This window comes from Geospiza fortis, unplaced genomic scaffold, assembly GCF_000277835.1.
Source record: "Geospiza fortis unplaced genomic scaffold, GeoFor_1.0 scaffold432, whole genome shotgun sequence".
Classification (NCBI taxonomy): Eukaryota; Metazoa; Chordata; class Aves; order Passeriformes; family Thraupidae; genus Geospiza; species Geospiza fortis.
The window spans coordinates 1,193,356-1,204,763 of record NW_005054436.1 but is presented as its reverse complement, the minus strand read 5'-3'; the positions used below and the strand labels follow the sequence as shown (position 1 = coordinate 1,204,763).

At 51.5% G+C, this 11,408-nt stretch overlaps 1 protein-coding gene across 1 annotated transcript; it reads right to left on the bottom strand.

Moving 5' to 3' along the window:
- Window positions 1-237: 237 nt before the first annotated feature.
- CNR2 (cannabinoid receptor 2) lies at window positions 238-1,307 on the bottom strand. Its single transcript, XM_005427160.2, has one exon. It carries the CDS (start codon window positions 1,305-1,307, stop codon window positions 258-260), a length of 1,050 nt encoding a protein of 349 aa, XP_005427217.1. The 3' UTR covers window positions 238-257.
- Window positions 1,308-11,408: the final 10,101 nt, after the last annotated feature.

The window sequence follows — 11,408 nt, the reverse complement described above, 5'->3', positions numbered from 1 at the left end:
CATGGAATATCCTGAGCTGGAAGGAACACCCCAAGGATCATCCAGTCCTGGCCCTGCACAGGACACCCCAACAATCCCAACCCGTGCCTGACAGCAAAGTCTGTGCACTTCATGTCCCAGCGTTGAAGGGTGACATCAGCAGGAGCTGTCTCCCCATCACAGCTTCCCTCAACCCCCATCAGAAGAGAAAATAAAAAGAAAAGTGATCCAGACTGTTCCTTCCAGGCTGAGTGGGTGGATCTCCCCCAGGTGCCTCCCTACATGGCGTGCGTGTCCTCGCAGACAGTCTCTATCACAGAGGACTTGTGGGTGCTCTCTGCTTCTGGGCTCTCCTCAGGGGCCTTCAGCAGCCTCCTGAAGTGGAACAACACTCTCCTCAGGGAGGAGAAGAGCTCCTTGCTCCTCAGGGCATAAATGATGGGGTTGACCATGGAGTTGAGCAGGCAGAGGGTGCTGCAGAAGGCGAACACCTTGCGCAGGTGGTCGCTCAGCCTGCCGAAGATGCTGTAGATCATCAGCACGAGCACGGGGGACCAGCAGAGCATGAGGACAGCCAGCACCATGGCCAGGGTCTTGGCCAGCATCACGTCCATCCTCATCCGGCTGTTTTGCTTCCCTGCCTGTGCCTGGTGCTGCTCCATGTAGGCCACGTGCTGGCGAGCCCTCCAGAGCACGTGGGCGTAGGCGCAGACGATGCAGCCCAGCAGCACCACGACGAAGCAGATCCAGCCCGACAGGTAATTGTCATCCACAAAGGGGAACAGCTCGGAGCAGGAGGAATCCAGCGTGCAGCAGTTCCAGCCCAGCAGGGGCAGGCCAGCAATGGTGGCACAGGTCACCCAGAGCACTGCCAGGGCTGTCCAGGCCCTTTTCCTGGTCATCAGGAGCTTGTACTCCGAGGGCCGGCTGATGGAGATGTAGCGGTCCAGGGCTGTGAGCAGCAGGCTGCTGAGGGAGGCTGAGAAGGACGTGTTCACCCCTCCCAGCTGCAGCAGGAACACCTCCTTGGAGAAACCAGCCTCGTTGAACACGTGGAAGTTCACAAAGCTGCAGACAAAGATGATGCTGGCCAGGATGTCAGCCAGGGCCAGGCTGCCGATGAAGAGGTAGGAAGGCTTCTTCCTGATCCCAGGGGATGAGAAAATCAGGTAGAGCACCAGAGAGTTCTCAAAAACACACATTGTCCCAAAGAGGCCACACAGGATACCAATGCTTATTTTCTGTGCCTGCGTGCTGAGCACCATGAAGCACTCCATGGTGCTTCCACTGCACTTGGAGGCGTTTGCAGGGATCCTGCAAGAATCCATGGTGGTTACCTGGAGCTGGGAGCTCACAGAGAGCCTGCTGCTTCCCTCTGCACTTCTTCAGGTGCTCTGAAAAAGGTGGAGGTGAAGAGGACTTAACAAGCAATAAATTTACCCAAGATACTTTCTTCCCTATAGAGGCAAGTAAGAAAAATGAAATCAGGCCACAGAGAGCTGCTTTCAGGTCCACTGCCCAACCACTGGAGCCAACTTCCATGCTTTTCCCAGGCTTTTCCCAGCTGGTTGTTTGGCTGAGACCCATTTCCCACAGCCTTCCTCACCAAAGCTGTTTGAACATAGAAAACAACAATACTGGGTTTATATTTAAGCTGGCCCATTGCAGCTTTACAAAGCTCACTGCAGTTGTGTTTCCCCCTCCATCTTCCATGTGCCACTGTCAGAGTGATTAATAGATATTATTAGAGATTAATTAGAGATCGATATTAGAGTACAAGTTGGACATACAAATAGGGACATGCAGGACTGAGACCACCTGAGCCTAAGAACCCCTGCCCACACCCAGAATTAGGCTGATTTCATCAATACTTTTAGCATCAGCAGAGATGTGATGGAGGGAAGTGCCTGATTTTACACAGGGCAGATGCTGAGCTACTCAGTGCACTCTGCAGCAAGAGCTGGGTTTTTCTCTACAGTTCTGCAGCTCAATTTAACCCCCTTCATCTTCATAACCTGTCCTCGGGGTGTTATTTTCTCCCATTCTTTCTGTGGATTGCACCGGTGTTTAAACCGAGTTGTGCAGCCTTGGATTTCAGGGAACAAGGTCATCCTGGACTGGGTTAGAGCAGGTGTAAAAACACACTACAACAAGCAGGTGAAGAGGCAGCTGTGGGACACCCCAAACCTGCCTGGATTACAGCAAAATGCTGTGCCCAAGCCCATGGAACAGGACCCCCCTTCCCAAAAGCTTCCAGGATCCCTCATGCAGGCAATGGGATCGTGAGTTCCCTCTGCTGGAGGACAGCACTGAGCTGACAGCGTTCCCTTTCCCCCAGAACAAACAACTCACTGTCCCTCGCTGCCCTGGGCTCTCTTGTGAAAGAGGAAATGTCCCAAACACACGAGGCAAGGCCAGGATGTGTGACAGCCACAGAGCAAGGGCAGGGCTGTGGGTTCCAGCCTCCTGTGCCCGTCCACCTGTGGCTCCCCTGCCTGCTGTGTGAAATTCAGCTGCTGCTGGAGGTGACAGCAGCCAGCACTGCCCAGCAAACCTCAGTCCGTGACATCTCAGCAGAGATGGGTTTATAAAACATGGGTGTTTTAACTGGCCTGGGGACTTCCTTCTCCACTGATTCCCCCAACACTCATCTCTCTTCCTGTGTTTCAGGAGTTGCAAAATACCCCAATGACTCGAGAGGCTGCCCAGGAGGTGACAGAGAAGAGCCCCAGCCCCACATTTGACTCCTGCTGCCTGTCAGGGCTGGGACAGTGCTGGCTACAGGGAGTTCAGTGCAGGTTTTAAGCACAGCAGGGCAATCCTGATCTCCTGATGGGGATTTCTTGGTGTTCCAGGCTGGAGGAGTCCTGGACTTTGGGCTGACATGTAGCTGAGTGTTGCAGCAAGCTGCCCTGCTCTTACATCAGGCTCTTGCATGGGGTAACAACACAGGAGGGGATGTTGCCCTCAGATCTCAGTGCTCTCGTTTCCTGTAGCTGCCCACATCCCTCCCTCTGGAGAGGGATGGATTTAGCAGACAGATGGACTTCTCATACAGCAGGGCTCACCAGGGACCAACTGCCTCGAGTTTCCAAACCTCCCCAGCCAAACCCCAGCATCCAAACCAAGACATTTCTTCATTAAGCAGCCTCCAGCATCACCTTGGCATCCATTACCTGCAGCCAGCATTCCCAGGACTACCATAAATCCTCAAAGCTGCAGTTGTGCAATATCCAACTAACATCCTTAGGAGCCTGGAAACCACTGAACACCAGGCAAGGGAGTGAAGGCAGCAAAATGCCATCCCTGATGTTATGCTGCTAGGGGAGAGAGCCTGCTTATAATGTTAAAATAACTTCTGTGCTGCCTGTCCTGGCCCAGCTCTCTCCATAGGCTGAAAAAACTCAGATAAGCCTCAGTTCAAAGTCGTGTGCTGGGCTCACAGCAATCAGCCAGCCCTGATCTTCCTCTCCCACATCTGTTCTGTCTCAGGCTGAATGACAAGGACAGATCTCTGCTCCCCAGACCCTCCTTGCAGCTCCTGTGTCCATGAGGGAAGCACAGAGCTTGCTCCAGCAAAAGGTCTCCTCTGCACAAGCATGAAAACACAGGCAGTGCCAGGAGCTCCTCTCCTTGCACGGCCTGTCCCTCTTTGTTTTGGCTTTTTTCGCTACAAAGCTGCTTTTTCCTGCCCAGGGGACATTTTCCTCTTGTCAGATGGGCCCCTGGATTTGTTTGACCGTGGCCTCTGCCCCCTGCCTGCCTTAGCTCCTGGGAAAAGTGCCAGCCCATATCTGGTTCCTGGGGCAGAGCTGACCTGCAGCATCCTCCATGGGGCAAATCCCACTTCCAGGCTGGAAACCCCTTTCCAAGAGCAGATCTCCACCTCCTTGGGAATTCCAGCCCCAGGCATGGCTGTGCATCCAGCCAGGGAGCCCCAGCCCCACGGGCTGACAGCTCAGCTCAACAAGAAAGAGCCAAGTGCCTTCTGGCCCTCCTTTGGCTCCAGGGACTGCGGCACAGAGGGGCTGCTTCCCTGGAAGAGCAGCAGCTGAGCTGAGATTCCCTGGGCTTCTGCACAGGATGAACTCTCTGATCACAGTACGGCATCTCCTGCCAGCAGGAAGGCCCAGGGTAGGGAATATTTTGTCCAAAATAACGTGGCCTTGCAATAGAGACACCCCGAGCAACAAGAGCAGAGCCCCAGCAAACAGCAGTGAATGAGCAAGGGGCGAGTTATTAGGAACAGAACCCAGATCAGATACTTGGGAATGCAACATATTCCTGATGCAGCCCCAGTGACTGCAAATGAAACCTCCCCTCCCATCAGATCTGCTGCAAGCCCACTCACTCCAGCCTAATAGCTCCAACTGGCTTTGGGGAAAATTCAGTTTCCAAATGAAGGAGTCTTTTCCCTCTCAGCGCCTCGCTGTGATTGATTCCAGCTGTGGGGCTGGCAGTGCCCTGCACACAGCAGCACCAATCCTGCTCCACTTGGGATGGCTCTGCCCTCACAGAGCCACCACAGCATCCTGCTGATTAAAAAGTTATGTACCCGTTGCTTAGATAATGTAAAATTAAATTTTCCTGCTGCAATCAGCCAGTGCATTGTGCCTGCAGCACTCTGAAAGCACTGCTCTTGAATATTTCATGTGCAGAATATCTGAGAGTTCTGAGCTTTACAATAAAATAAAATGTCCTAAATTATCACCTACTACAAACACGTGCAGTGATTTATGCAAAAAATTGTCACTAATGCTTGCAAATTTCACTTGCTGAAGAAGAAGAGTATCTTTTGCTTTACAAACATTGTGATTTCCTGGTATAGTTGCAGAAGTTTTTCCACTATTTTGGAATCAGCTGTTCATCCTGGTTTGTCCTGACCACATTAAATGACACCGAGTGGGATTCCCTCCCTGATGTAAGACCTGTGTGCCTCAAATGCCACACTGAAGATTATTTGATTATTTATCAGCTCTGCCCATGTGTGACTGCCTGAGGGGACAGTGAAACCCAGGACGGGGTGGGGGCAGAGCAGCTGCAAGTGTCACTTTGGGTACAAAGCAGGGCAAATCAGGGCTGCTCTCACTGCACCAAAACCATCATAGAAACACTGAACTCAGCATCACATCCCTGTGAGACATTTGGAAATACCTCTGACAGAGAATCAGGGAATGCTGTGGGTTGGAAGGGACCTTAAAGCCCATCCAGTACCATCCTTCCACCACCCCAGGTTGCTCAAACCCCATCCAACCTGGCCTTGGACACTTCCAGGGATCCAGGGACAGCCACAGCTGCTCTGGGTACCCTGTGCCAGGGCCTCCCCACCCTCACAGGGAAGAATTCCTTGGAACCCATTCCCCCTTGTCCTGTCACTCCAGTTCCAACATTAACAGTTCCCAAAATCAGCTGTAAAGAGCTAACCCATAGCCTGCTATGAAGCACTTACCTTTCATCTCCTTAAGACAGGATCCATCCTAAAAAGCAGTTTCCCACCCTGTTACACATTGCCTTGCAGTTTATACCAAACAGCTGATAGAGAATCCCAGGAATCTCCCGTGCAGCAGAGTCTCCCCAGCCTGCCTTGTGCCTGGCAGCACCGAGGGCTCTCAGGGGCGATATGAAAAAAAGGCCCAGGGCTGCAGGATGCTGTGGGTCAGCAAACACAAACCACTCACCTCCCCACGGATGCTCTGGGGCTTCCCATGGCTCGGGCTCTCAGGGCAGCTGCTGCAGCTGTGGACAGCGCCTGCTTCCCTCTCCTCTCACAGCACTTCTGGTTTCGTCTGCGTTTCTTGAACCATTCTGGTTTATTCCCCTGGGTTGGAAATCCATCAGTGTGAATCCTTCCTCTGCTTCCTTGCTCTCTGTCACATTCTTTCGGAGAATGTGTGTCGGGTTTTCTTTCCTTCCTCCCTTCTCCTCTGGGTGTTGTGTTCTGCTGCCTGCTTGTGCCACATCTACAACCACCCAAACCCTCCGGCTTGCTGAAATTGTCCTCCCAGTCCCTCTCATTTCTCCTTGTAACTGCAGAGTTTGAGGCAAGAGACATTCAAGTTCTCCTCCTATTTCTCTGGGAACATGGAAAGGTATGGGGTGGGGGGGGGAAAGCAAAGAGGCAGATGTGGAAGAATCTGGATGTACCTGGCTGTGTGCAGGTCTAAGGGCAAGCTCAGAAATCTGCTGTCTGTGCCTGCATGAGCAGCACAAACCTCACCTGTGCCCCTGAATTTCTCTGTACACAGTCCACTTATGCCAGAGGAACGAGGTGATTTTCTCTCTTCAAGTGGAAGGAAAATCAAGGTCTTCAGCTCCACAATCCGTGTGGTCAGGAAGGACCCGGGACTGCAGAGGCTGTGGTGCTGCTGTACCTGCTCTCATCCATCCTTCCTCCAGTGACCACTTCCCCCTCGGCTGGGCTGGGCTGTGCTGTGCTGGTGCCGCTGGAAAGCAGGGACAGCTTTCCCTGCCTGGTGACACCAGGGACAATGTCACGGGTCGGGGGAACAGGCAAGCTGGCCCCAAATCCCAAAGGGGTTGGCCACGTTGTGGTTGGATGTGACCATCCAGGCTGTAGTGGGGAGCCTTGGAGCGAAGCAAAGTGATCCTTAGCCCTTGGATGCTCCTTACCCGGCTCTGCCACCCACAGAGCCACCCCACAGCCCCAGCCCAGCACCAGCAACTCGGTTCTCCAGCTGGGAATTCAACTTTCCCTCCTGCTGGGATCCCAGTTCCCTCATTCGGTGGCATCACGAGCGGTTACACCGCGTCCTCTCCAAACCCCGCTTCGCCTCCTTCCCCCTGGGCAGCGTGTGCGGCTCAGGGGTTCGGCAGCTCAGCAGTGCTCGGCTGCCCTCTCCAGGGAAACCCGGACAGCGCCGGGGGAAAGCTTGAGAAGGAGGCAGAACTGGGAACTCGGCGCTTCCTCCTGGCCCCCGGCCGGGAAAGGGGGTTCCCTGGCTCTGCAGGGACCTGCCCGACCCTTCTGGGCTGGGAGCGGGTCTGGAAACCACAATAACCATGAGAGGCATCACGGGCTGTGCTGTAAGCACAGGAGATGATGGGTTGTCAGCTCTGTCCTAAAAAAGAATTCTTCCATTCTTGTTTCCAGGAACTGAGAAATTTTGCAGGAGCAGGTACGAGATTGTAAAGAGCAGGTGAGAAACAGAAAGATTCTTTATGCTGGTCCTGAGTTCCAACAGCAGCACCCAGCTCCAAATTATTCCCTGCTCTGACACAGCTTCACATCCAGCAGCATCCTGTGAAACATGGACCCAAGTTTCCTCTGTCTGTTGTGTCACAGGAATGTGTGTTATAGGAAAGAAATATTATTATGGCAGCATAGTTAGAAGCTTTTAAATTGACTCTGATTTATAGCACAAATTGCCCTGCAAGACTAAAGGAAAACCATCAGAGGTGATTGTTGTAATGTAAAGGGTTTTTTCTGGAATAACCCTGCTTTGGGAACACCCCCATACTCGGGGTTGAAGCAATGCTGTGCAGGTGCTGGGGAAAGGGACTGTGAGCCTGGTATTGCTCAGGAGTGCAGGAGTTTCTGTCCCCAGAGCAGAGTGAAGAGCCCTGGGGCTGCGCTGGGACACTCCGACCCAGCTCCTGCTGGAAGGGTGTCTGTGCTCTGTGGGAGGACAGGGATTGCTCCTTTTTCTCTGACTGTTGTGTTTGCTGGGCTGAATTTAAAAACTGGGTGGTGCAGATGGGGCTAAGGGTCAGGCACTGCTCACCTTGATAAGGTGTGACTCAGAGAGCCACGGTGAGTGACTCTCTACTGCACTCATAGAAAATGCTCAGAATCCCCCCCCATCTATACTGCCGTGTCTAGCACAGCTCCTTGAGAGCGAACAGGGCTTGGCCGAGGGATTCTCCTGCGCACAAACACCTCTGCTGCTGTCGTGGAGGGAGGAGGGTTCAGGTAGAACTGTTCTCCCTGCTGACAGGACGTGAACCAGGCGTATTGATTCACATGGGCTGAAGGTTCCTGCAGTGACTCAGAGCCGCTGTGGGTTCGAACGGAGAGCTGTTGAGGCAGAAAACAGGGTGTGACTCGGCAGTCGCGCCTGGATGTGTTTGTTTTCCAGAGTGGGAAAAGCTGTCAGCTGTGACAAAGCTGCTTCAGCACAAGCCCTTTAACCCCCCAGGCTCGGGGTTTGGCTCCGTCGGTGTCCAGGGGGGTTTTACTCCTGGTGCTGTTTGCTGGATGCTGTGCACACCCCACACACCAATGCACGATGCAGGGCTGCATGTGATCTCACACTCACGAGCTCCAGCAGTGCACAGGAGGGAACTCGTGTTCTGGAGCTGATCTAACTCAGGTGCTGGTGGACACCAACTTAATTCATGTCTAAAGCATATATCAATATACTTCTAATGAGATTTAAACAATAAAAATGTGTAGTTTTATCACATTGTTTGGGTTCTTAAGCCTCTTCTCTATTTACCCTGCAGAGGTTCAAATGTCTGCTCAGTTCCTGTAGCTCACTGCTGTGAATATCCTGAGCTTTATTTAATGAACACAGGTGCTCTGCCAGGCAGAATAAAGGATATTCTAAACATTACTGTATACCCAGTGCTTCCATGCAGATTTGAAAGAAAACACAAGCTCACGCATTTCCCTCATAAGGAAACTTAGATTAACAATCTGGTTAATGTTTGGCTCAGGTGGAAACTTCTAACGTGTTTCAAGTGTGTCATGGGGCTCTTGGAGCCACAAAATGTAAACATCTTGGGTTTACTGAAAGTCACCCACTGCCGGAAACTCGTCACTGTGAAACAAAACTGGGGCAATGGTTCACTGTTGATTTAACAAATGAGTCATCCGTGCTGCAGACTTCCTGCAGCATCCACGCTCGACAGCTCCACTGAAACACTCGGCCAGGAGTGTGTGTGTGCTGGGATCCAGCTCAGCCACAGCTGGGAGCATCTTAATTCGGGGCTAATGAAGCTCTGGAGGCTTTGTCTTCACTGGGACTTGTGGCAGTGCCAGCACAGATGGAGCTGCTTCCCTGGGCTGGATTAATGTTTGCTCTGAGAGGGAGTGGAGGTGCTGAGTGAAAAATAAAAGTGGCTGGGGAGTTCCTTGAGGTGCAGTCACTGTGGCAGCAGGAGCGTGGTGGGGAGCTGGGGAGGATTTGGGTAACACAGCTCCCTGGGAACATGACGGAAGCTGGGATTTATTGCAGTCATCTTTGGACTGCCTGGAGGAAGTGGAATAATCCAGACAGGGCAGACACTTGCACAATAGAAAACTCCATGCTGTGTACAGGTTATGAGAGGGTGCAGTGGAGGTCACTGAGTCTGTGGCACGGCAGGGTGGGTTTGGAAGCACTGTCCTGTTCCAGCAGTGTTTGAGGGCTCTGCCTCTGGAACTGGCTCTGTAGCACCTGCAGGACATCAGGGTGAGCACAGCATGATCCTGGAGGCAGCTAAAATATCCCAGTCTGCCCATGAGTACCTGAGGTTGATGTAGTGTCACATGCTTAGGAGTCACAAATGTTACAGCGAGACCTTTGAAAAGGAAGAGGGTTTAAAAATCAGCATTTGAAGGAGTGAGTAGCTCCTGTTGAAGGAATCTCGGGTGGTGATGATAAAGGACTGAGACAGAACCTCAGGATTCAGTCTGTGCTGTGTCGTTAGGATGCAGCAGGAACTCGAGTGCTTCTGTCTGTTGTGGTTTGCACGGTTCTGGGAACATCTCCTTTCCTTCCACTGCAGGGGAGGAAACCAGCCCAGGGCTCTAACAGCTGAAGGGTGAAACACAGAACTTTGCGAGCTGGACTTTGTGGTGTTTGGGGTATTTGTCCCTTTGATTTAAAAAATACCCTCCTGTTCCTGCTCGGCCTCCAAATGACTCCGTTTGTTTCAGTGGAACAGTTCCTGCACAAATACAGGAATGGCTTATCACTGACATTTCCTGCTCCCCAGGCTGAATGTGTCAGCCTGACCCCAAAACCAGCTCTCAAAGACAAGATGTTTCTTTAATTATCTCAGAGATAGCGAGGACAAACAGCCAGACCTTGTGTCATCCTTGTTCTGAACTGAAAAGTACACGCTGTTGCGCTGCCCGGACAAGAGCAGAACATTTGCAGCCTGCAAAATGCTGTTTCTCAATCCCACTGACACTCCTGGCTTGAGAACATCCACACGCTGGGGTGAGATTGTGTTTTAGCAGAAACAAACACACTAGAGATAGAAACAAAGCAAAAATCTGCTGATGTGCATTGCAGGAGAGTTGTTAATTAATGAGTGGAATTTCCAGGCTTACAGCAGATATTGTTGTCTTCCATGTAAAGGCAAAAAAAGCTGCTATAAGGACCTCAGCTACTACATTGTGCCAAGAAATCCAAAGCAAATGGAGGAAAACAAATTAATTTCAGCTGGCTTTGTGCTAACATACAATAAAGAACAGGAACAAAGGTCTGGGCTTAGGTATGTCAACATGTGTATTAAAATATATGCTGGCTTTTAAAATTACGTCACTATGAATATAAACTTCTATTTAGAGTCTTTACCTTGTCCTGGGTTGGGTCAAAGCCCTGTAACACAAGGTAAGTAAAGAAACAGTTTTGTTTTAGGGATAAAACAGGATTTTTTTCCCTTTTGTAACTGAAAGTGCAGGGTTACTCAATGAAATCAGGGTCTTTACTTCAAAATAAAAACTCTGAATGTTCATCTGTTGGTTTTAAGTACTGCCCTGACTTGGTGGGGTTGGAACCAAACTTGTTCTTTTCCACTTTCCTTGAAACTTCCTTTTTTCAGCCTTTAATGTGGTGTACAGTGCTAGACTGGCCTCACAGTGGTGGGCAGGGAACAGTCTCCCGTGTGAATTTCTTATGTATACCTAATTTTTAATCATCCTACACATGGCAAAGGCCAAATCTTGTGGGTTTTTTCTTTGAAACGCTCCTTTGAGGCAAAATAAGAGAATGTGAATATAAACACAAAGTGCAGCCACTGCCAGGGACTCTGCATACCCACAGCACTGTTTTGAAACTGGGAAATCTTTTCCCTGTTTTTTGACCTGAAACATCGCTCTACATAATTTTCAATACTTTAAATTTAAACATTAAACAGTTTAACAAAATGCAGGCTGGGGAATGGGTACAACAAACCCGACACCGTCCATTTGACACCAGAGCGCTGAGGCCATCTCCGGGGGGCCGGATTTCACTCTTTGTTCGCTGAATCCCTTCTCTCGACCCCCCTCGCAAGCGCAGCCGGGTGTTTTGTGCGTTTCTCTTTTCTTTTTGTTGTTAATTATTTCACCTCTTTGAAGCCCCCAGCGGCAGCTGGCGCGGGCGTTCCCCGCGATGTTTGTTGTGCTAATTCGCGGGCGGGGCGGGGCTGGTAGTGTGGCCGGGGGGCTGAGGCGAGGGGCCGGAGGGGCCCGCGGGCGGTGCCCGGCGGAGGGGCCG

What these genes read in the sequence shown, in the direction of transcription:
- CNR2 (XM_005427160.2), bottom strand. Translation starts at nt 1,307, where the DNA reads ATGGATTCTTGCAGGATCCCTGCAAACGCCTCCAAGTGCAGTGGAAGC.